The sequence below is a fragment of the Cupressus sempervirens genome, chromosome 10 (assembly GCF_028749045.1).
Source record: "Cupressus sempervirens isolate cs-2001-9-10 chromosome 10, ASM2874904v1, whole genome shotgun sequence".
Classification (NCBI taxonomy): Eukaryota; Viridiplantae; Streptophyta; class Pinopsida; order Cupressales; family Cupressaceae; genus Cupressus; species Cupressus sempervirens.
The window spans coordinates 884,126,916-884,153,005 of NC_143127.1; the positions used below are offsets into that span (position 1 = coordinate 884,126,916).

Here is a 26,090-nt window from a genome sequence, read left to right on the forward strand (position 1 = left end):
AAATTAACTAAAAGACAATCTGAAACATTCGTATAGCCACAAGGAAATCTAGAGTAGGAACTTCAAATTGTGAGGAGGGAAAATGACGAACAATGTTCCATTCCCACTTGAACCATCTTTAGAGGGGAGATGTTTCATCTGTGTGCACATAAGTATTTCATATCTTTGAGTATTACCTTTATCTTATTTGTATTCTATACATACTATAAAGAGTTGTTTGCTTTGATCTTTTCCTTTATGTCTGAGGATGTTCTTATAGGAAAAGAAGGTTGGTACTTTACACATGATACCAAATATTGTGCAAACTCAATCTAATGATAGTAACTCCAAAGACCCTAATGATCAAGATGGATTAGGTGAGGCTCTTGAAGCAAACATCTTTGATGATTGAAATTATGAGATCCTTCTACATTAAGAGGGAGTATGACACTTCTTCTAAGGTAACACAGGAGCTTAGAAGATTGATACTCGAAGGGAGTTTAAAAATACATGAGTGTAACTGTATGATGTTGATGGGCCTACTCCTACGCATATCATGAGGAAGTGATGACTTATCACCAGAAAATCAGAAAATTGATATCAGATTCAGAGTGAGTCTGACAAGAATCCTTGGGTGAAGAAAGCCTCTAAGAGAGTAACTACTAGACCTGACTTCCCAAGATCATTATTCAGAGGGAGAATTTTTGAGGTGCAATCCTTGTGAATGATATCTTCTATGAAAATTTCTAAGTGAAATTCCTTGTAATGCATTCTTCTCTATAAGAGAGAATTGAGGTGAAACCCTGTGCACCACCCTTTGACTTGGTTCATGGTGGTTACTATTTCACATATGATATGTAATGAAAAGTGACAATCTTTCATTGACATATATAAACAGAAGGTAACCATTGTAAGGTGACGATCTTATAAATGGTAGACCTGTTATCATGACAAACTTCATTAAGTTGTTGTCCTAGAATGCTGGAAGTCATGATAACGAATAGATAGAAGGTAACCATTGTAAGATGGTGATCTTATAAATGGTAAATATGTTATCATGGTTCTTTGGGCCAGATTTTGTCGGACACCATGATAACCAACGTGTTATGGTTCTTTGGGTTGGATCTTGCCGAACACCATAGTTACTACTATAGACCACACTTAAGGTGGTGTTTTAAAATTATGGAAATTGCTTCAATTGTGTGTTATTAAAGGTGAGAAATTTAGCCTCATAGTGAATTGAATATCATATTGAGATGATGTCTCTTCATATTCTTGAGAGCATAATGTGTTCTATAAATCCTCCCTAGCTAAGAGGGAGTGTTAAGGTTGTAGCTTTTGTCGGATTGTTTTTATCATGAGATACCTTGTTGATGGTAAAGCATCTTTAAGATAAATATCTAATATATATAATATATATTATATATATTATACATTATATATTACTATATAATAATATAATAATAGATTATATTATTATATAGTATTATATTACACATATGGTTAACATATTAATATTACATATATGCTTAAAATGAGTTGCATATATGGTTATTTATATTACTATTATATTAATATGTTAACTAGTGATGTTTAACCGTAGAGACATGTCTCCTCCTCTCATATTTAAATCTACATTTGGAAAATCATCGATAACAATGGCTATGATTCTACATTTGTAGAAACGATCCTAGAAATAACAGAAGTAAGCTAAGAATCTGAAAACATAAAAACAATCTTCCATTAGTGAAACAATTAATACAATAGGATAATCTATCACATAATACAAAGTTTATAATACAATGATCAACCTTGAATATATAAACCAATGTTACCCTGACGCGAGGGTGCGGCGGTGTGGGGGGACTTTGGGACGAGTTTCAGGTGCGGGAAAAAAAAGGCCTCAATTTAGGGACGGTGGGGGGACGACAGGGGTGTAGAAGGGGGGGGAGTGGGGGGAGGGGGAGGAGGAGGAGGAGGTGGTTGCATAATATATAATATATATGACTGGAAATGCTAATTATGAAATGATACTTCAATATATCATATAACATACTAAATAGAGTTGAATAGAGAAAACTGAAATGTGATTCACAAACCATAAGTTCAAACTTGAAACTTGAAACTTCATAACCATTACCAATGACCATTTAACAAATTAACTTAGTTCAAGATGCAAGATTCAAAATTCATTGTTCAAATATGAATATCATAAATGATATATCGTAAAGATGCTCATGATGACAATGAGTCGAGTAGCATGAAACAGTGAAATGATATTAATAATGTATTGTAGCCATATCAAAGTGAGTACAATAAACAAAATGACAAAATGTCAATAATGAGAATGGAATCATCCCAAGTGCTCTCTAAACATGTACAAAAAACAATTTTTTTTTTAAAAATAAAAATAAAAATAAAACTTAAACTATTTGGGGCATAAAAACAAATTTTTAAAAAAAAGAAAAAATCATTTTTTTTTAAACTATTTGGGGCATTTAGCCGACCGCACCCCACAAGCACCCTGCAAGCACCTTGGGAGCACCCGCGACGCACCCAAGCACCCGCAAACCACCCAGGTGCTCGACCGGTGCAGCCGAGGTGCGGCGGCACATTTTTGGCCAGCGGGGGAACTTTGGTGCGTACGCGCACCAAGTGCTTCAAGTTTTTGACCTGGGTGCACTAATATAAACAAGGATGAGGAGGTGAGAAGGTAGGAGTGGAACTTTGATTACTCCTCCAAAGGTACAACACTTATAAGCTCACTTGACAAGCATGTAAGCAAGAGTCAAAACATGAATGCACTAGGTGTCTCAATCATAAAAAGTGAAACAAAATTATAAAATAGCCCAAGTGTTCAAAATTGAGGCAACCCTACAGAATTTTCTCATGGATTCGTAGGCACATCATCTTTGTTTTCACGCATTGATGAGACATCATGAAAACAATCTTTTATCTCCAAATTGTTCTTTGTGTAATCTTGTCTGTGTTCTTTTGAAGGTTTTCCGTCAAGATTATCCCCAATTGTTTGTAGGAAAGAGTTTTTCTTCTCCCACTATAAACATTCGATTTTTTGGTTAACTTTCTCGTCTTTTCTTTGTTTTTTGTGTTGTAAATAGTTTTTGCTTTTATTTTTGCCTTCGGTGAATAGCCCTTGGAATTTCACTCGTTTTGAACAAACAAAAGATAGAAAGAACAACTTCAAGAATGAAAATCATACAAATCTGAAAATGGAAATGTCAGTGATTTGCATGAACATTCAAACAAAAATATATACAAATATCATAGAGAAAATAAGCAAGAAAAATTACCTCTACTCCACCAAAAATGAAAAAGACAAAAATCTTGGAATCTCACCTAAGTTAGTTCAAAACGAGCGAAATTCCAAGTTGCATATGCAAGATCTCATCTTACTTGCATATGCTGTCGAGTGTAAAATGTCATTCTAATAACGAAGTCTTTCCTTTACATGTAAATGCGAGCTAAAACCCCACCATTGCACATTTCATGTACCTCTTAATGGCTGCCCTATGGATAAAGTCTTTCCCACATGCTTGCCGGATAGTATCTCACATTTTGCACTTATTTAAACATGAGGTGTTTAATGTGTTATTCATTTTCCTCCTTGTTCATTCAAATCCAAGCTTGTTGGTCGCATATGTAATTCACTCCAAAAAAACCCGTTTTTGGTTTTTCTACTCAATTTTGAGCCATTATAAGCTTAACCCATTTGCTCATTTCCTTTCCGCGATCATCCCAAACACTTAACCTATTCATACTTTGCCCAAATCCATGTTTTACGCATCAAAATCGAGAAATGGGCCTATCTATGCTTAAAGGAACTTACAATGGTTTTTTCTAGAAACGCAATAACAACAACGGGCATAACCCCAAACATGCAAAGAAGAAAGAAGAACACGAAGCAAGAGTGATCTCATGATGGAGCCTACAAGAAGGTGAAAGAATGATTACAAGCGTAGTGTTTTCAAGCTTAAAAAGTCAATGAACACTCAATAGAAAAATCAAGGATGCATATTCATTTTCCAAATTGAGATGTTTCCACCAAACATGAGCACAAGAATCGTAGAATATCAGGCATCTTGTAGTAGTATGAACACCAATAAAGCTTGATGTAATAAAATTTGTGTCTTGTAAGACACTTAGAATATTATTTGTAATTGACATATTACATGTGATAGAAAAACCATGATATAATTGCATGCGATAGTATCACATGCAAATTTGTAACATGTAATCAAGTTACAACTGCATTAAGCATGCAACTTTGAATAAAGTCAAAGTAGTTAGTTAGAGAAGTCAAGGCAATTGAGGTTGTTCCACTTTTTCCTCCACCTTTCTCTCTCCTATTTTCCTATATAAAGGAGGGAGCTCATTGTAAATAATCATCTTTTGGTAAGGCAAGAAAATTATGCCAATTTATTTGTGCACTCTTAAGACTTTGTGCTTGGATGTAAATCTACATTGCTATCAATAAAAGAGGCAACTTGCTTTCAAACTTTGTGTTGACTCAAGGTGTTACGTGATGACATTTTCAGGATATTGATTGTGAGTTTTGAAGCTTTGATGAAGAGGGATTTGAATTTAATCGTGCAGAATTTGAGCTGCCTATTGCATTCAGAGCCAATTTGAACTTTTGAAGACTTTGCGCTGCAGGAGGACAAATTGTAATAGATAGTAGTGGTTGTAATAACTTACAGTTGAAGACTTTGAGCTTCAATTGTAAGTGTTGTTATTGAATTTGAGGGTATATAGTAAGAGATTTTGTGCCTTACTGGTCTATTCTACTTGAATCCTTTTTTGAGATAAATGCAAGAAACTTCGGGTTCCTGTTTTTGTTTCACAAAATATAAAAAGTAAATTTCTTCCCCTAGTGTTGTTCTTACGTCAATTCCAGAGTCACCGGTATTATCGTAGCAATATAGCACTTTGTGTTAAGTTGGGAAGTTAGAGTTATAGGCAAATCATTCCTGAAAAAAGAGGAATTGATTAAGAGAACTATCCTTTTTGTAATTTAAGTTCCTATTGAAGCCACCTATGGTAAGAAGGGAGCCTCCCCTATTGCTGAGAGGAGAGAGAAATCTCATGAAATGATGCCTAAAGTCACAATTTTGTAAATCGTAGTTGGTGACGTACAAATTTTTTAACCAACAGTAAGCTAAGGATAAATAGGTCAATCCTATAAAGGTATTTAGCTAAGTACATAATGACACTATTTACGCTAATGCCCCCTCCCCTTAACTACAACTATGGAAGAGGACAAGTCCTAGCTACTATGCCCCATGTTAGGTACTCAAGTACAAATTCCCCATAAAGTGGAGAAAAGGGGGAAAATCCAATGGGAACAAAACTCCAAAAAATAACCCCTCATTTGCAAATTATGCAAAAGAACAAAGAAGAAAAATTCCTACCTAAAAACATTTTAATGATAAACAACGATTAGTATTTGTTAGAGTAATTATTTGTTCTAACTTATTAATTAAATCACTTTGATTTAATTAATTAAGTTGCCTATTACTCTAGTTTGCTTAAGCTATCTTGTAGGTGCATATAATTAATATTTTATTAATTATATTGTGCAACCCTAGCTTTTTTAGGATTTAGTTTCCCTTTTCGGGTTTCGTGATTCCTTTATAAGGATTCACCTCTTTGTATTTTATTCATTCACTTATTGGATTATATGAGATATTGCTCTTTGCATGTCCATAAGATGGATCTGGCTTTTTGGCCTCCTTGATTTTTCCTTGCCTCTGTTCTTTGCTTCATCCATGTGACAAGTTTATGCATGCAGGTGTTCTTGGGAGATTAGTTTTTCACCTAATCTAACATGGTATTAGAGCTTTTCTATGTGCAAGAGTAGATTTTAGTTTCTTTATTTGAGAGATTCGGGGGGGGCTAATAAACTTTTTTGTAGTTTTTTGAAAAACGAAGTATGCTCTTCTCTTGCATCTTTGGATGATCCTGAGAATCAGAAAAGTTTTGACAAAAAACGATTTTTCTCTGGGGTTTCAATCTCAAATCTGACAACCAACTTGCATATTTGGGATTTTCAATCAGTATTGCAGGTTCCAGCATACCATTGATGGACTTAGGAAGCTGATCCAGCATTTGCATGTCATATTTTGGTTGCTGAGGTCATTTTTAGATTTTTGGAGCCGTTTTTTACTGTTAAAGGCGTCCAATTTACACTACAGCAGCATCTTCTGTACATCAAAAAGAAAAACGCTTTCTGGGTTTTGTTCGCAGCCCTGAAAAACCATCTGGGTATCTTTTAGATTTTGCATGCAAGCTATATATTTTTCAGAATCGAGCATGAAATGCTACAGCCATACCCCTCTCCGTTGGCAGTCGCAGATTTGAACGCAGTTTTCAAATGTCTCATTCTTGCTCATACGGACTCCGATTTTGATGATTCTTATTATGAACTTGGCTTTTTTTTTGTGCTCTATCCACTAATGGAGTTGGTTTTTTGATTTTCATGCATGAATTCTTCAGAAATTGCAGATTCTCAGCTATGACTGTGCACAGTTCTCTTTTTGGAAACTTCGGAGGATCATAACTTTCTCATACAACCTCATATCGAGGCGATTCTTTTTTTGAAAGTGCATGATTTTTCAAGTAGATCGCAGTGGTGCTATTTGTTTCCTTGATTATTGTGCCCAAGTTTCACTTTTAGCATATGCTCTTCATGAGGAGGCCCTGTCGGTTTTTCTTCCGTAACTTGAGCATACGGGCGTATTTTTTCGATCCAAAAAATGCGTCGGAAAGCTGGTTCAGAGACGGAGATGATGGTACAGGTTTTTTTGATTTTTGCTACAGTCTGGCTACCTGTTTTGGCAGTCAAAGCTAGATGTTCTATTTTGCCTTCCGGGAGCCATATCTCGCTCATTCAGACTCTTTTCTGGGCTCGCCAGATATCGTTGGAAAGCTGGTTCTGTGAGTTATTCAGTTGCAGAGGTCTTTTATCCAGATTCTGCTCCAGGTTCTTTCTCCTTCAAGTTTTGCACTTTCGCACTCTGGCGGATTACTTGGATTCTACAAGTCCTGGAATCTCTTTTTCTGTTCTTTTCGCTCACTCTTCTTTCTGACTTCTGAGCATTGTATGCTTCTATTCTGTTGCATTCCTTTTTCTGTAAACGCACTGAGATAAAGTGTCTGCTTTTGCATATCTGGGATCTTGTACACCTTGTGTTTGTTTGTACTCGCACTTAGTTATGAAGTGCCATGGGGGGTCATGATGTTTTTCCATTTTGTGCTCATCCACCTTTGTCAAGTGAATTTTTCTTCCACGACATTAGCCCATGCAGTGTGTCGGTGACACCGCCCTTTATCCTATGCTTGTACTTCTATTGCACTGTTGGTGTTCCTGATTCTTCTTCTTGCAGATGTTTTTGGCATTGCATTTCAGTGTTCCTGTCACCCCTCTCCCTGTTCAGCATTATGGGGGGGTTCACCTGTTGGCTCTATTGCTTCTTTGGTTCGGTTGAGTGATCTACGTATTCAGTTTTTGTTCCTATGTACTAGGCGGATGCAGTGGCTAGGCACCTATGCATTTCGGTGAGATGGTTCATCTACTATATAGACACTCATTCATTCCTACCTTTGGAGGTCACCTCTTCGATTGATCAGCTCTTCAGACTTTGTCTTCTCTACCTGGTCATGCACTATTTCAATGGGGGTTCCAGCAGTTTCTTCTGACAGTGTTTGCAGCTTCATGCTTCGGAGATGCTTCATGCTCTTTTTTGTTCCTCTCTTTGGGACATTTCCTAGATTGGAGGCTTAGTTTCCTTCATCTAGTTCTTTTTCTTGTATTGGGTACCTGATCAGGCCTTGTTGCCGAGACCCATTTTCCTACTTTCATAGCTTTGCTAGGTTAGCATCCACCTAAGCTTCGCTTATGGGGGGGTGTTAGTGTAGTTTTTTATTTTTCCTATTTTGCTAGGTTTTTCCTACACTTTTAATAATCTCGCTTAGGTTAATAAAGCATGTCTTATTAGGTGAATGGTTGTGAAGTGTCACCTTCCTACATGTGAGCATCCATTAGCTATCTTGAGAAGATACTTTACTATCTTTAGTCCGATAGATGGTTGCTCCTCATTAGTTGGTGTTGCCACCTCCTCCCTCTTCCTAGCCTATATAAGCATGCTACCTGGCTTGTATTTGCATCTCTTGTTTTTGCATCCTCTTAATGCTATTTTGCTTCCAGCATTTGCATTACTTTCTTGGAGACTATGCTATTTTGATTTTGTATCATTTGCATTCATAGTTTAGATATTTATTCTTTGCACTAGTTTTCTGAGTTATTTATCTTATCAGATTCTAACATGGTATCAGAGCTAGCTTGCCGCTCGCTGTTCGTGGTTTGTTGAAGCATTTCAGAAGCTGCTTTTTTCAAGGGTTTTAGAAGCTTTTTATGTGGATTTAGGGGGGACCTTTCTTTCAGGTCACTTTGGGCTCAAACGGACATCACCGTTGCGCTCAGAGCGCCCAAAAATCCCAGAATCCATATAAAATTTGTCCATTTTGGACACCGTTGGTCTAGGAGGCAAAAAAAATTTGCCATACAGGGTTGTACAGCCTCCTGCACGCAGATCGAGGCAGAAAAATTATAAAAAAATCGCAAAAAAAATAACAATTGCGGCAGTTTTAGCCGCGGCAGTTAATTAACCGTAGCGGAGCCGCTAGCGGTCACCGCTGGCGGCCACCGCTAGCGGCCTGCCGGCGGCCCGCAGCGGCTCCGCCGGCGGCCACCGCCGCAGCTCCACCCCTCGGCGGCCCTCCACCCTCCCACCGCCCGGCCGCCGCTCCGCCGGCAGTGGAGATTTTTATAATGTTTTTTTGTTTTTTATTATTTTTTTATTAAAAAATAATAATTTTTCATGCATTTTCAGAGGCCCTGGTGGTTTTTTCTCCGTAACTTGAGCATACGGACGTATTTTTTCGATCCGAAAAATGCGCCGGAAAGCTGGTTCCGAGACGGAGATGCTGGTATAGGTGTTTTTGGGTTTTGATGCAGTTTGGTTGCCTATTTTGGCAGTCAAAGCCGGATGTTCTATTTTGCACTCCGGGAGGCGTATCTTGAGCTTCCGATCTCCGATTTTGGACTTCTTTATATCGCTAGAAAGCTCTTTCTATGCTCTTTCCAGTGATGCTGGTTGTTGTTCCAAATTCTATTCCAGGCACATCCTATTCAGTCTTTTGCGTTTTAGCATTCTGGTGGATATCCTGTTTGTTTCAGGTCCGAAGATCGATTTTGTTGCTTCAGTTGCTTCGTTTTGGGCTTTACCTTCTGTTGTTTCAGCCTTATGTTTTTCCTGATCATTTTTTATATTCATTGTAAGCATCTTTATGCAACGCACTGAGATAAAGTACCACTCTTGCGTTTCGAGATCCTTTTCATCATTGTGATTCGTTGTACTTGCACTATTTTATAAAGTGCCATGGGGGGGGATAATTGTTTGCCGCTTATAGGCCCTCTTTCTCTATTTTCTCATGCAGTGTCGATGACACGTGCCTTTATTGGTGTTTGTACCTCACTCTCGATGTGTTTGGCTCCTGTGTTGTAGGAGATTTTAGGCCCATCTTTTCAGCTGCCTGTCACCTCACCTGCCTTAAGGGGAGGTTATATTGTTGTTCTATGCTTCTTTGGTTGATGGTTCGTGCCTTCTATTTCCATGGAGGTTCCTTTGGTTGATGGTTCGTGCCTTCTATTTCCATGGAGGTTCTACAGATCAGCATTTTGACAGAGTTTTGCAGTTCTTCATGCTTCAATGATTCTCTTCTGATCTCTTTGTTCCTTCTTCTGGAACATTCTTTGCTATCTCTTTTTAGAGTAGGGTTTTTCCCATGTGGTTTTCTCTATTTCTCCTCTTTATAGAGATTTTGTTGTGATTGGGTACCTGATTTGGCCTTGTTGCCGAGACCCAATTCTCTTTCATAGCTGTGCTAGGTTAGCTTCCTCCCAAGCTTCGCTTAAGGGGGGGTGTTAGAGTAATTATTTGTTCTAACTTATTAATTAAATCACTTTGATTTAATTAATTAAGTTGCCTATTACTCTAGTTTGCTTAAGCTATCTTGTAGGTGCATATAATTAATATTTTATTAATTATATTGTGCAACCCTAGCTTTTTTAGGATTTAGTTTCCCTTTTCGGATTTCGTGATTCCTTTTATAAGGATTCACCTCTTTGTATTTTATTCATTCACTTATTAGATTATATGAGATATTGCTCTTTGCATGTCCATAAGATGGATCTGGCTTTTTGGCCTCCTTGATTTTTTCTTGCCTCTGTTCTTTGCTTCATCCATGTGACAGGTTTATGCATGCAAGTGTTCTTGGGAGATTAGTTTTTCACCTAATCTAACAGTATTAACCACTAAGCATTAAATTGAGAGTCTATATAACAATTAACAAAATTCATTTAATTATTAGCAATAAATGCTTTTGTTAGAAATAGAAGATACTGAGAGGGGGGGTGAATCAATATTTTCAATCCTTTTATCCACAACTGAATTTTTTTAATTACTTTACCACATACATGAAAGAGAATACCAATAGTGCTAAACAAAATAATCAACCATACAAGAAGAGAACTCATAACACCATGTTTTGTTAACTAGGGAAACCCTAGCCAAGGGAAAACCCCAGTGGGATGAAACCACACGATGATTCACTATATAAAGGATCCGGTTAACGATATTGACCCTGTTAGGAGTCTATGAAGCATGTATAGTGTCTTGAGTCCCTGTTAGGAGACTAGGCTTTGTTAGAAGCCTCAACCCTGTAAGGAGTTGGTAGATCATATACAAATGTGTGCAAGAAGAGCCCACTGCCCTAACATGCAACTATATAATAAGATCTTCAAGAAATAAGTATACATACAATGCTGAGATACTTCTTGTGCTTCGCAAATCTTCTAATTAACAATTCTTCATACAATAGCGACTGCGCACATATCAATCTGCATCATATCTCGCATAACAATGCTTCGCATCATATGTCATAATATCGCATTCACTTGTTACTCTCATTTCATAAGATCATATCAAGTTCGCAATCACTGATTATACCTTCCTCGCACTTCTATTTAACTTCCTTTACTTATACCAAACATATTGGTAAATTCTTCCTTAGTCAGCTCACATAACATCCTTAGAGTTGGCTTATTAAGAAATGGTAATTCAAAATAATAAATCAAGTCGTTTAACACATTCTGTTGATATGCTCTGTTCTGCGTTATGTCATCACTGCATTACTAATTCCTTCATAACTTGGACTCAGTTGATTGTATAGATATGCGCATTGGTATACGTCATAGTATGATGTCATGCATCCCTGGTTAACTGCGTAAGAAAATATTCCAAGGGAATATTCCACTATCATCAAATCTGTCATGCTGTTGTGATGTTGTCTGATACTTGGACAATTTTCCTTCACAAATGAACATGACTAATCTGCAAAACAAATATGTTGCCATATATGACAACCATGTTACTTACCTTATTTGATTGATTCAACATATTGCCAACAACCTCCCCCTTTGGCATTGATGGCAACATTTTGGGAAAATTGGCTAAGTCTCAAACATATTGTCATACCAAACAAAACAAATAACCATAACATAGTAAAAGCATTGTATTCATGTTTTAAGAAAATTACATCCCTTATAACTTCGATTACAACTTATTGCTCCCCCTTACAAATTACAATAAAAGCTTACTACTATATATATATATATATATATATATATATATATATATATATATATATATATATATATATATATATATATATATATATATATATCCTTATTTTTCCCTTTACAATTAGTTACAATTTTCCATATATCTCCCACTTTGACATCAATGACAAAGGTATCACAAAAAGAAAAGATTTTCAAAATCTGGTACCTGCATCAAAACTTGGAAAAGCAATCACTGAAGTTGGTTTTTAAATGTGCAAAGTGTTTCTTCCAACTTTTTTTTAGTGCATCAGATACACTGATTAGCGCACATAAAGCATATGTGGCTAACTCTATTGCATTCAAGTCTGTGGCCACAAACTTGTCATATGAAGATTTTGCTGACAAGCATTCCTCCAATTGATTTTCCAGCAATGTTACTTGTGGGAACAAGTGTTCTCTTAGGAGAGTGAATCTATTCAGAGCTTTCTCTTTTTCTACTTGCATATTCCTTATGCTGTCATGAAGTGTCTGCATTGTGTGCTCGATGGTATCTATCTTCTGGTTCTGCTTCAGAAAGTTACCAATGAGCATCTGAAGCTCAGTTACCTTTTCTTTGATTTGATCATCAAATTCTTGGAGATGAATGTATGCCAAGTTGCATTTAGCATAAGCCTATTTTCCTTCCTCTATACACTGTCTTAGTGCCTTGATGCATATATTCAAAGTTTCTATGTCATTCCTCATATTAGTGCACATGGTATTAAGGAGTTTACCATCATGCTCTGTTTGTGCTTGAATTGAAGCCACATTAGAAAGTGTTGTGAATTCATTATCAAAAGCTTTGCAAAAAATTGTTGCGCACTATTGAATATCTGCAAGGGTGTCAACAGGGCTTACTACCATCTCCATTCTGTCTAAAACTGAAGTCAAAGTCTTCTCAAAGGACTTGACTGATTTCTTTTTCTCAACAAGTTTACTTAAAGAAGATATAAGATTCTTCGCTTTATCTTCTTCATCTGATTGAACTGCTGCTGCTATTACTTGGGTAGGTGGTGTGGAGGGTGTTACTGTTGCTACTGTCAAGGGTACAGTTGAGGTAGCTACTTCAATGCTAGGCTCAATTTTCTTCTCAAAATGTGCATCTTCTTTCTTAGGCTCTTGATTTGTTTCTTCATCAGAGCTACTATGGTCCACAATATTGCCAACAATGCTAGCACCAAATTCTTTGAATAGGTCCTCAATTTTGTCAACTGTCACATTGGTGTTATCTACTTGCATAGATTCACTACCAATGGTTATATATGGTGAATCACTTAAGCTTGGCGTTGCTGCTGGTTGTTCAAAACTGTGAGGAGGACTGCATGCTGTAAGACTAGCTTCCTATGTCTGCGCACATTCCTCAAATTCTTTGGGCACAGGGCTTGCCTTTTTTGTCTACACACTTTTCTCTATCATAGTGCTTTCCTTCTCTGGCTGCACACTCTTTTATGTCATTAGGCTTGCCTTTTCTGGTTGCACACTCTTCTTAGGCATAGTGGACATGTATGAGACTATAGCTTTTTCAATTTCCATGTTCACTTCTTCATAATTTCCTCCCATGCGAATGGATCTCTTTTTGTGTCTTAACAATGGTGCTATACCTTTCAGAATTTCTGTTATTTCTTCCTCATTAATTACAATGCATAGCTTTCTCACCATGTTAACTATTATTTGCTTGTCTTCTTCTAATACTCTGCTTTTTAATCAGGTATCTGACCTCTTATACTGTCAAATCTCTTACCCTTAAGAATCATATTTCTAACTACAACATTTTCTAGTGGTCTTCTATCCATATTATTGTACAAATCATAGTATTTATTTAGTTGCACAAAATTGTTATAATTAATAATTTGCATGTTTAGATTCTCTACCTTGGGTTTCCATGCTTTGCATCCTGCTGATGTCTTTGCTTCTTGATCCGCTGGCTCTACTGGTCTGTCACCAATTTCTTCCTCAGATTCAAAAGAACTAATCTACAAGGTTCTTCTCTTCTTCCTTGGACCACTTGTAGTTTTCTTGACTCTCTTCTTAGGAGAGGTTCTAGTCCTTTCAAGTCTTGTAGATTTTCTAGATGTAGGTGCTTCCTCAGTTTTTACTGGATTTCTTTGTGGTTGTTGTTGCCCAACTGCTGCATATGGCGCAGTAGGTGTTTGCGCACTTGTTTGAGCAATTGTGACCTCTTCAGTAGGTCCTGCCACTGCAATGGTTGTAGGGGTCAATAGCTCAGTTTGACCATTGGCCTTCATTTCCATAGCTACCCCTTTCCCCTCATCAAATTCTTTTCTTGTCATTCCAGATTCTTTCAATATAGAATCAATCACCTTTTCCACCTTTTTCTTGGAGTCCTTTATTATTTGGCTGGTTTTGACTTCTCTCATTTTCTCAGAATATGTCCCCCATCTAGGACATTCATAATCAACTTCTGAGTGAAGGATTATCTGCGCATGCCCTTCAATTAATTCCTCACTCATTTCATATCCCATAGGTTCAATGAACTTTACCCGAGGAACTACAACTTCCATGCAAGTGAAATCTATTTCAACCATAAAACACAATTCATCCTTGTATTTTTCTACTAGCGCAGGAGGTATCCTATATCTTTGCTTCATTTCTGCTTGGAAAGACTTCATTATTCTGTCAATGTCATTGTCTCTAATTGCTTCAGGTCTTGATCTATATGCAGGAGTGATTAACTGCATTGCGCACTCACTTCCATCCCAATTCATGATTCCAAGGAACTTCTTAGATGCGTAGAAGAATATATGAGTCAATAGAGATTCAAACCTAAAGACTGGGCTCCTAGATTTCTTGATTCTTGATATATTATCCAATAATTGCATTCAGATGATGTCACATAGATTAACATCTTCGCCTCTTATTGCTAGGTAGGCTACATGAAGAAATCCTACAGGGACTGAATCTATCCTAGATCCATGATTAAATTTGTATCCCAAGATTTTGCAAATCAGTCTTACACCTTCATCTTGAATGCTAATTACCTTCATGTTTCTACAGTCAAAACATGTGTTGAGATTTATCTCAACTATCTTGCGCACATTCTTGATATTTACTAGATTACTTCCTTCATTACTTAGACCTGTGACCTTGTGAATTAGGTCATTATCAATACATATGATAGAGTCTCCCAACCATAAAAGATCATCATGTCTTCTGCTTAATTATCCATGTCCATTCATGATTGTCGAAGTCCACGTAGAACATATGCTTAACTAGGTTAAGTTGTTCTAGATAACCATATTCAGGTTTCAATGACAAATCATTTTTGCACATCTTCTCTAATTCCTTATGTATTTCCATATCACCTATGCTTTCAATCTTGCAATGGATATAACTTCTTATATCCTCAACATGAAGGACATTTTCCAGAACTTGCGAAAATGCTCCAATAGGGTTATCAAGCAAAGAAACAAATGGGTGTTTCTTGAAATTGTATCTAGGTCTATTGCTTACATTAAAAACTTCTTGTCTTGCCATTTCTAAAAGATTATGTTCAACAATTCAGAAAATATCTCAACTTCGCGTATTAGGGTTTTCGATGACTTTGCGTAATTGCAAGCCTCTTTAATTCTTCAAATCTTGCTTCGATCTCGCATTCAGACTTCGCACAAACAAATGATGTATGCAAATCAATTTGTGTCCTTCAAATCTTTCACACTCTGTACTTTGCATTAAATGCATGTCTACCACTAGTTTAGTGTACTATCTCTGTGCAACAAAGAGGTTATTCTTCTTTCATATCCTTATCCTGATCTTATCAGGCAATGTGCACTTCACTGTAGACTTCTCTCAATGTCTACTGCATATTATCAACTGCACAACCTTTGATACTTAGTCTAACATCAATTATCAATAACTGATACTCTCTTTTACTAAGAATGGTTATTTTTGGTAAGAGGAGTCACAAACAATAAGTGACTTCATTGTCTTGTCAGGTACATCTTCTATAATTGTATGAGAGCATCCTAGTTCCTTTGCCTTTATAAATGATTCCTTTAATTCATTTGTCTGCTCATTCATATCATTTCTTCTATTGTTCCTTCTGTAATTTTGATTCCTATTTAGGTCTCTTCTGTCCATTCTGCAAAACTTCATTGTGTCTAAAGTTATTGCACAACTGACATAGAGGTACATCTATTTTTTGTTCATTCTGCTAGTTGTCAGGTGCTCTACAATTCCTTGCAATGTATCCAAGATTGTTGCATCTGTAGGAAACAATTTGTCTTCTTTCTCCACTTTCATTACTGTAAGATCTTCTTATGTTTCCTACATGGTTAGTTTTCCTATATATCCTACTATTTGTATTATTACTATCAAATTTAAGTCTCTTACAATCTATTGCATAATGACCATATCCATGACAATTATGGTAATAAAATTTTGAAATAGGTTTGAAGGACTTATCTTTGCAATTGACTTCAGTATCTTCAAGTTCATCACACTAGGCATAAGATTCTTTTCTTTTGTTGTCCATATCATGATAAGATTCTTTATCTTTCTTAGAATAAGTAACATTCTCTTTGTCCTTAGATGTCTCCTCTGTCTTGCTTAGATCTTTATTGACTTCAGAAGTGTCAAATTCTTTTGTCTCAATAGATTTCTTGGCGGATTGTCCAAGAAAGAATCCAAGTCCAGTCTTGTCATAACTGGGTCTTTGTGCACATATTTGTTCTTCAATCTTATCACTACTAGTATATAATTTTCAAGTTGTTATTTGGTTTGTACCAACTCACCTTTCACAATAGTGTTGTATTTTTCTAGTTCTGCATGCTCTAACTTAATAGATTCCAATTCAGATGTTATCTTGCTTAACTGGGATCTCAGCTCTGCATTTTCAGCTTTAATTTTAGAGTCATTCTTTCCTCCATTTTTCTTAAGACTCAACTTAAGTTCAACTATCTTTAACTCATGTTTTAGGATCTCATTTTCTTTCTTCAGATCTTCAATATCATCATCACTGGTTTGCTTACTAGATTTTTTTTGCTTCAAGTCATCTATTTTGTCCTTTAACTCACCAATGTAGGCTTTTGCATCCTTGTATCTGTCTTTAAGACCATCTCTTTCATCGGGAAGGAGATCAATCTGTTCAAGTGCTTCTTTAAGATTCTTCTTCAATTGTTCCATATCCATAGGGATCTTATTCAAGCCATTAAGCCTCTTCTAAATAACCAAGCTCTGATACCAATTGTCAGAAATAGATAATACTAAGAGGGAGGGTGAATCAGTATTTTCAATCCTTTTATCCACAACTAAATTTTGTTAATTACTTTACCACATACATGAAAGAGAATACCAATAGTGCTAAACAAAATAATCAACCATACAAGAAGAGAATTCATAACACCATGTTTTGTTAACTAGGGAAACCCTAGCCAAGGGAAAACCCCGGTGGGGATGAAACCCACAAAATGATTCACTATATAAAGGATCCGGTTAAGGATATCGACCCTGTTAGGAGTCTATGAAGCATGTATAGTGTCTCGAGTCCCTATTAGGAGACTAGGCTTTGTTAGAAGCCTCAACCCTGTAAGGAGTTGGTAGATCATATACAAATGTGTGCAAGAAGAGCCCACTGCCCTAACATGCAACTATACAATAAGATCTTCAAGAAATAAGTATAAATACAATACTGAGATACTTGTTGTGCTTTGCAAATCTTCTGACTGACAATTCTTCATACAAGGGCGACTACACACATATCAATCTGCATCATATCTCGCATAACAATGCTTCGCATCATGTCATAATATCGCATTCACTTATTACTCTCATTTCACAAGATCATATCAAGTTCGCAATCACTGAGTATACCTTTCCAAGACTTATATTTAACTTCGCAAATGAAGTCCTTTACTTATACCAAACATATTGGTAAATCCTTCCCTAGTTGGCTCACATAACATTCTTAGAGTCGGCATATTAAGAAATGGTAATTCAAAATAATAAATCAAGTCGTTTAACACATTGTGTTGATATGCTTTGTTCTGCGTTGTGTCATCACTGCATTACTAATTCCTTCATAACTTGGACTTGGTTGATCGTATGGACATGGGCACTGGTATACATCATCAATATGATGTCATGCATCCCTGGTTAACTGCGCAAGAGAATATTCCAAGAGAATATTCCGCTATCATCAAATCTATCATGTTGTTGTGATGCTATTTGATACCTAGACAATTTTCCTTCACAAATGATATGACTAATCTACAAAACAAATATGTTGCCATAAATGACAACCATGTTACTTACCTTATTTGATTGATTGGACATATTGCCAATAGCTTTCACTTTACAACAAAGCGTAGCTAAATCAAATGATAACATCATGATGGAGATGACAATGGGCCTGAAGCCACATGGGACTTGCAATGGAGGAACCCACAACATATTTGATTGAGAAAATGAAGCGCTGTAGAAGTTAAGGACGCAAGTGAGACCGCAACAGATTTCATGAGGGTTGATTTGGAGGGTGACCAAGGGCTGACAAAAAAAATGTCTTAGCTAATGGTTTTTTACCAACTCCCTCTGCACCAAGTGGAAGAAGGCGATGACATGGAAGATTGTCGCCAGTGTCAAAAGAAACCATGTGGTAATGTTGATTGGCAATGGAATGGCATATGAGGTTGCTTTCGAACTGAGAATTTCAAGCACACAATGAATGTATTGCATAGAAAATCTATGCAAATTGTGCCACACCTTCAATGTATGCACAAGAGGAGGTTGATTATGCTAGCAAGAGAAATGAAGATTTTCCCTTAATTGCAAACTAAAGCTTTATTTACTTCATGTGTGTGGTGTAGATCACAGGGTCAAGCTGATATGTGTTGATGGTAATGTCACCTCTCTGACCTGGTAATCTGGTGTGATGGGGTGCATTGCATGTTATGTGTGGAGCTTGCTAGCTTCAATAGAGTTCCCTCAAAGAAGTTAGAGAAAGATGCCAAGAATGCAAAAACAAGGTTGCTGAACAACTGATCGAAGCTGCTATGCTGGTGTTGAAAGGAGATGTTGGAAAAGCTCTGCTTGTTGGAACATGATGATGTGGAATGTTCTGTAGCACATTGAGTTTGCTCATGGATATTCAATCAACAATAAGGCTGAAACACATTGGTGAAAAAAGCTGACTTTGGCGTCCAACATGCAAGCCAAAAATGGACTTGCAAACGACTACAGAAAACAATTGAAACCTTCAAATTCCCTCAATGACACAAACATTGACCTGCAAGAAAAGTGAAAAGACAGACAAACATTATATGGGGATATAGGGTATTAGGAGTGGTGCAGGGCACCCCAAACATCAGAGAATATTTTAATAATTCATGTCCAATGTGAAGATTGATTTATTTTGCCCAATTTGTCATATTAAAAAATGTGAACAAAAATAACACTGCAAAATTGGAAATTTTGCAATTTGCATGTCATATGTGGTTAAGGGAATTTGAACAGTCTTTTGTAACTGAAAAGAAGAATTAATAACCGCCCAGAGTAATTATAAAAAGGGCTTGATGTAATTGAAATATCATAGTAGAGGGAGAAGAAAATGTAACATCACCAGCCCTCTGACTGTCTGACAGTCATGGCCATTATGTGAATACAAAGTAGAGCCCAAAATAATGGCACAGAATTTCTGTTCATGCTGAAGCAATCAATAAATGTGTTAAGAGTATTTGTTTATCATTTTATTCTATGTATCAATTTATTCATGAGTCTAGTTTGGGCATAGAAGGATTTGAATCCTTACATGGTAGTATCAGGTGTATTATTGATTCATAGATCTGAAAATCAGTTTTATGGCTACGATTTGGATAAGAGCATAAATCTGAAATTTTTTGAGCCACCTTATAGCAAACGGTTTATGACATGAATTTGGGGTTTCTAAATGAAGAAGACCGATTTAGAATGGGTCCCTTCAAGTTCTAGATTATGCATAAAATGTAGATTTCACTTGACTATCATTTAATTTAGTTTGAACAAGTATGGGTACGGTTTTCATAAATCAGATTGGTGTTTTATTTGGCATAAAAATCAGATCCTAAGCGGGCTGAAATGATAGAGAGCAGATTTTGCCATGTTACAAGATTCAGTTATAGTTTGAACATTCTAATTTTTAATATTACTTTGGGGCACCGATTCTTGTGGAAGTGATTTTCTGATTTATGATTCTACATTGGAACTTGTATGCTGAAAGTATATTGGGCTCATTGACAGATAAACTAAATGATTAAAATCAGTTTTGTGTGGTTGGATATTGGGTTCCTTATGGCTGTTTGGATAGTCAAAATAATTTTGCTTTCCTATTGCTATTTATGGTTATTGTTTGAGATATAACCAATTGTTATTGTTTGATATACATGCTTTTAAAATGATTGCATGCGATTCCTTGAATTGGGTTTGAAACTTAATATGGAATGTCCAGTTTTTTAGATAATTTAAGTATCTTACTTGAGTAATTAAGCTCATGTGAATTCTAATGTGGAAGTAAGATATATTCGGCCAATATTCATGAAGGAAATTTAATGCTTTCCTGTGAATCGATAAGGGAGATTATTTATAAAAAGGTGAAGTGCGTCTAAAATGGGGATAATGCAATTTCATATGTAGAGTTGGCTGGAGAAATTTAAAGCATTGGTCAATTGTTTATTAAATGACAAAGAATGTGAATATTTGCCTCTTTCTACCGGTTTTATGACAGTACAATACTGAGAATTTGCAGATTTAAGGATTATTTACAGATTTGGAAAAGTTACCAGATATTTCAAGATGATGAAAATGCCTCTAACAAGTTGTTTATATGGTGAATTATGGATGGATCAGCTAATTACTAGAAGAAACATGGTCCTTTGATATTTCTCTGCATCAAGGAGACTTCAATGACATATTGAACCTAAGAGAAAAGTCATTTTAATACTTTATTAAATACTTAAACTAAGTTGTCATTTAATTTGATATAATTTGAAAACCTAATTATTTAATTGACTTCTAATGTACCAAAAAGGGGACATTTTATCAAATCAATTGAACCCATAATCAACACAAAGGACAATCCCAAGAACTTCAACTAATAGGTACAAACCCCTGCTAATAACCAGAGAGCAAATTTTAAAACAATATTGGCATCCCAATAACACAAAAATTAACTGAGACATTTCAAGAACCAAAATATATTGAACTAATATTCTTACAAATACCTAGTCACATCAAAATCAACTGCAAGTCTTTCAATAAAAATAAAAAAAATCAACTGCAAGCATATCTTTAAATATCCCAACAAGCATGCTTTGTAAGTTTGTATCACAAAACATTGCATTGCAGTGAAATTGTTACTAATGATTTATCAAATCAACTGAATCCCATGATAAACATAAAGAAAAATCTCAGGAACTTAAAACTAATAGGTAGAAACCCGTACTAATAACCAGATAGAAAATCAAAAAACGAAATTGGCATTTTGAGAATTGTACAATTAACTGAGACATTTCAAGAATGAAATATATCGAACAGAAATGCATATCTGAACCATCATAGCCGATCCCAATAAATCCCCAACACGTTCATAAAATTTTTAAGAATGTGGAAACTTCTAAGCCCAATAACGCGAGCAGGCCTCAGAACCAATATATAAATAAAGAGACTGAAAACAAGCTCCTTCGTTCCATTCGATTATTAACAATATGAAATAGTACGGCAAGCATCCGTGGTGTTTTGTAAAGGTGCTTACAGGAGGAGAAAGAGGATCATGTCAGAAGGTTATTCTTTTACAATCAGCAAGCAAAGGAGGCAATGATCAAAGTCATTGGAAGCAAATTGCGGGTAGGACATATCAATGATGGAGAAGTATATGCCAAGTCGTATACCCCCTTTGTTAAATTTGCAGGCACATATGTCAAAGGTCAGGGAATAGCAAGAATGACAATAGCAGAAGAGAACTATGTGATTGCAATGGCAAAAATGTTGGGAACACAAATCAAGCCACATAATTTGGAACTAGCAGCAATCTTTAATCTGGAACCAGAAGGAAAAAAGGCTAAAATTGGAAAAACATGAACCCTTTTCAAAAAGGGGATAGTAAAACCTGGCATGGGAAGATTTAATAACAACCTGGCTGAGAATGATAATCTTTTCAACATTGAGCAAACAGAAAGGATCTTCAAGCTGATTAAAGGACTCATCTTCCTCTTTCATCAGCTCTACATCCTATATGTAATCAATTTTTCCTCTCAGTATAGCAAGCTACCCCCTTTGGTAGCATTTTGCCTTAGAAAAAAAAAAGTTAACGTTAATGTTTTATTCTAATAAATTAAAGTTACTTTATAAAGCGAATTTATGAATAAATTACAAGGTGGTTTTATGATTAAATAATAAAGTGACTTTAGAAAGGTGTGATTATTAGCAAAAACATGTCACAACTTCCAGTAAAGACCCAGAATTTTCAACAAAAACAGTAGCAAACTTTTAAGCAACAAAAACATTGCATTTTTCTATTGAGAAATCATGATTTTCTGTTTAATCTAACACTTGAAAAATGACAATTTGTTTTTCTACTTGCAAATCCATATGTGACATATAACAAAGCTGCAAACACTTTTGGCTCTTCACTATGCTACACTACTGATCCTCAATCTGTCTGTACCAATAGCAGTCCCTATGCCTTCACACTATCAAAGACTCCATGGCTCTCTAACTGAGGTCTAGTACCGTATTACAAAATCAAGTGCATAAGATTACCAAGATATTGATTAAAGTAAGGGAAAGGCTTCTTACAATGGATTACAAGTGAGGAAAATAACTCACATCATGAACGTGGTACAAATAAAAAGAACATAGTGAAAGAAAACATAAAGTACATCCTAAAGTTATTAGGACTTTAGTAAAGCTTACAACTAATAACTAATTGATTATATATTTTTAGGTCCAAACCCTTATACATAAATATTCTATTTCTAATTTACTAAGATTCTTCTCCTCCTTCCGAGTAATAAATGATAAAATATTAATCTGTCTGTACCAATAGCAGTCCCTATGCCTTCAAACTATCAAAGACTCCATGGCTCTCTAACTGAGGTCTAGTACCATATTACAAAATCAAGCGCATAAGATTACCAAGATATTGATTAAAGTAAGGGAAAGGCTTCTTACAATGGATTACAAGTGAGGAAAATAACTCACATCATGAACGTGGTACAAATAAAAAGAACATAGTGAAAGAAAACATAAAGTACATCCTAAAGTTATTAGGACTTTAGTAAAGCTTACAACTAATAACTAATTGACTATATATTTTTAGGTCCAAACCCTTATACATAAACATTCTATTTCTAATTTACTAAGATTCTTCTCCTCCTTTCGAGTAATAAACGATAACATATTGTGTGTTTCACAAGATATTTCCTCAAAAAAGTCAAACCAACCTTGAAGTTTTCACTCTCTACTAGCATGAGAAAGGCAAAACAAAATAACAGGTTACAAAGCTTAAACTTTAACAAATTCTAGAAATCTGAAATATTTTCTCATTAAAAGCTCAAACCATCAGCTAATTTGTTCAAAGTCTTCTCGCAAGTTCAAACATCTCTATCCCTTGAAAACCTAGATCCTCACTAGGTTCAAGCACAGTAGATCTAGTTACTCCAGAGAAAAAAGACATTCCAGTCTGTGGTATCCTTCACCAAGCTGCTTGCAGCAAGTTTGTGCCACCTCTAGTTCAACCATGAGTTATGAGAAGAAGCATGTTTCAAATGAATAAATATTTGCAGTAAGAAAGGGCTGTCTTCATAGAATAGCAGGTGTCCTTCACAACACAGGCATCTCAGCCTCCAATACTCAGAATGGCATGCACAATATGGGAAGGATTGCTGGTTCTTATAATGCAAAACTGGGCACTCAACAAACTAAATTCCCCATATTTTGAATCAAACAATTTTTATTTATTTTTTGAAAAGGAAAAACTGAACTCGGTGGCATGAACCATAATAGCCAATTAAATTTTTCCCAGATGCTAACAATTTTAATAAGCTCATACCTTTTAACTAAATTTACATCCACACACTTTGGATTAACACTAACATGTGCCATAAAGTTTCTTTTATTCTCTGTGCTTTTGTAGTCTTTGTAGGCCTGCTTTTTAAAGTTTACATTTTGGATGTCTACTGTATTTAATAATTTATGCAGATAGGGCCACCATGTTGTACTGCCATTAGTAACAAACATCTACCATCTCAAACAAATATAGCAGTCTATCTTTCCAATGAATTAGGCTACACCAAAATTTGAAATGTTGCATTCTATTCCACTAATCACTAGTCAGTAAAATCAAATGCAAATGCATCACAGCGGGAAATGCAACGTAAAAAGAAAATCAACAACATCAACATCAACTGCACCTTTGTACGTGAAAGCTGACGAACTCTAAGATTCAGTTCAAGTTGTTGTTGCTCTGCCCAAGCTGTGACTGCCAAATCTCCCCGTCTTTCAAAAGCTTTCTTTTTCTTCATTACCCATTCCATCCATGCTCTAGATGCCTGGTAGTACAAATCTGAATTAGGAAAGTACTTTTATAGAATAGATGCAAAATGTTCCTCAATTGAAATCAAGACAATTTATAAGAAAACAATGCCATGTGCATATTTATAGATATACTTTGGAAACAGAATATATTCACTAATTCAGAACTTAGATGCTCCTTGGTTTGGATCATCATGAATTTTGTTATGTACAGATACACTATAATTGATATCTCTTTTGTACATGGAAATAACAATAACAATACATTCAAGAATAATGTTTATACATATCATTAAGATCTTTCTTTTCAAAAAATAATCTGAGATTAGAATTACATTCATGCATCAAATTGTTAAACACATAATAAAAGTTAAAACTATTAAAGATATATCAGATACAAAAATGAAACGGATATTGTGTACACTGGTTTAAGACAAAAGTCCAGAGAGGTCCTGCCCATACTCCACATTCAATAGGCAACCAGACAAAATCTTATCATGGGAGTCTTGGAACTGAAACAATTTCACAAAAATACAAGTAGCGAATGAGAATAAATCCAGATTGTCATTTATTAGGAGATAACTTTCAGATTGTTTAGCTGAGTTTTATCCGTTGCCATTGATCCAAAATCTAGTATATTTCTTCTTGTCTGTTGTTGCTTTTGTTGAATTTTAGAAATGTCAATAGAATTTAGGTATGTGAGATTAGAGATAATTATATTGTCTGCTCCCACTATTGTAGGTTGAAAATCTCCTAGAGCGAGGGTAACAAAGTGGTAATGCCAGTTGTCTAAGTGATTTGAACTGGATGCAATAAGATCTTATCACTCCATATATTAGCTACATGATATATGGTTCTAGACCATTCCAAAAGTGTACAAGAAGTACTTGACTAGTTCCATGCATATAACGAACTATGGAATGTGTGGGAAGTTCAGGGTGAGCTAGGGTAAAAAAAAATGCTTATAAATCGGATTCATAACCATAAAGGTTCAGATAGATAACCAATTAAAGGAGAACAGCTCAAACTTTTCTTTTGGATGATATCTGCTACCATATTCCCAAAAAGAAATGCAAAGAGATGGTAAGGATAATGGAAACAGCCAAATCATAAGAGAGCAAAGAGCAACAAAAGATGACAACAAGAAAGTATTGGTATACAGCATCAACAGATATCGAAATTGAAATTTGGGACATACATCTGAGGAGATCTTAAATTGACAAATCAGTGAACAAATAACTGAATGTTGAATACATTACCAATACCAGAAACAGATCTAGTAAGTAAAAGCAAAAGTAACAAATCAAGCATGTGTGAAAACTAATAGTAGCATGAAAAATTCATAGTTGTGTATAGTAGTGCAGCATGCTAAACATTTATGATTCTAATATCCTTAAGGCCAAAAACTAGACCAGAACAAGACTTATGAAAAGTTGTCTATGTCTTAAAGTAATATTATGAGCAACAATTGAGGCCAGGGTAAATAGCAACTGCAGATAGACTATCTTACTCCATTTTTGAAATTTAAATTACAATAATGTTTTTACACAATCAGTGGATCATTAAAATATTGCTTTACGTAATTGTACAATTATGATTTTCTGTTAAAAAATGAGTGAGATCTCAACCTTGACAGGATTGACACGGTTGTCCTTATCGTAATTCTTACGCTGCTCCTTGTCCATAAGCAATTCATAAGCTGCCTGAATCTTAATGAAACGAGTTTCTGCTGTTTCCCCTTCCTCCAAATCCCCACTGCCATCATAAACTAAGATGACAGAAAAAGTGAGTTTCACTCTGCAAAATTCTGAGAACTTTGATAGAAAAGAAGAACTCTTATATTACTGACCAT

At 35.6% G+C, this 26,090-nt stretch overlaps 1 protein-coding gene across 1 annotated transcript in view; it reads right to left on the reverse strand.

Moving 5' to 3' along the window:
* The window catches only part of LOC149536815 (Chaperone DnaJ-domain superfamily protein), a 96,319-nt gene that overhangs the window by 15,678 nt on the left and 54,551 nt on the right, over nt 1–26,090 (reverse strand). The window contains exons 3-4 of the mRNA XM_089804702.1: nt 25,867–26,006; nt 24,118–24,255 (exon numbers count right to left, since the gene is read on the reverse strand). Coding sequence (XP_089660828.1) covers nt 24,118–24,255; nt 25,867–26,006 — 278 coding nt within the window. The remainder of the gene's footprint in view (nt 1–24,117; nt 24,256–25,866; nt 26,007–26,090) is intronic.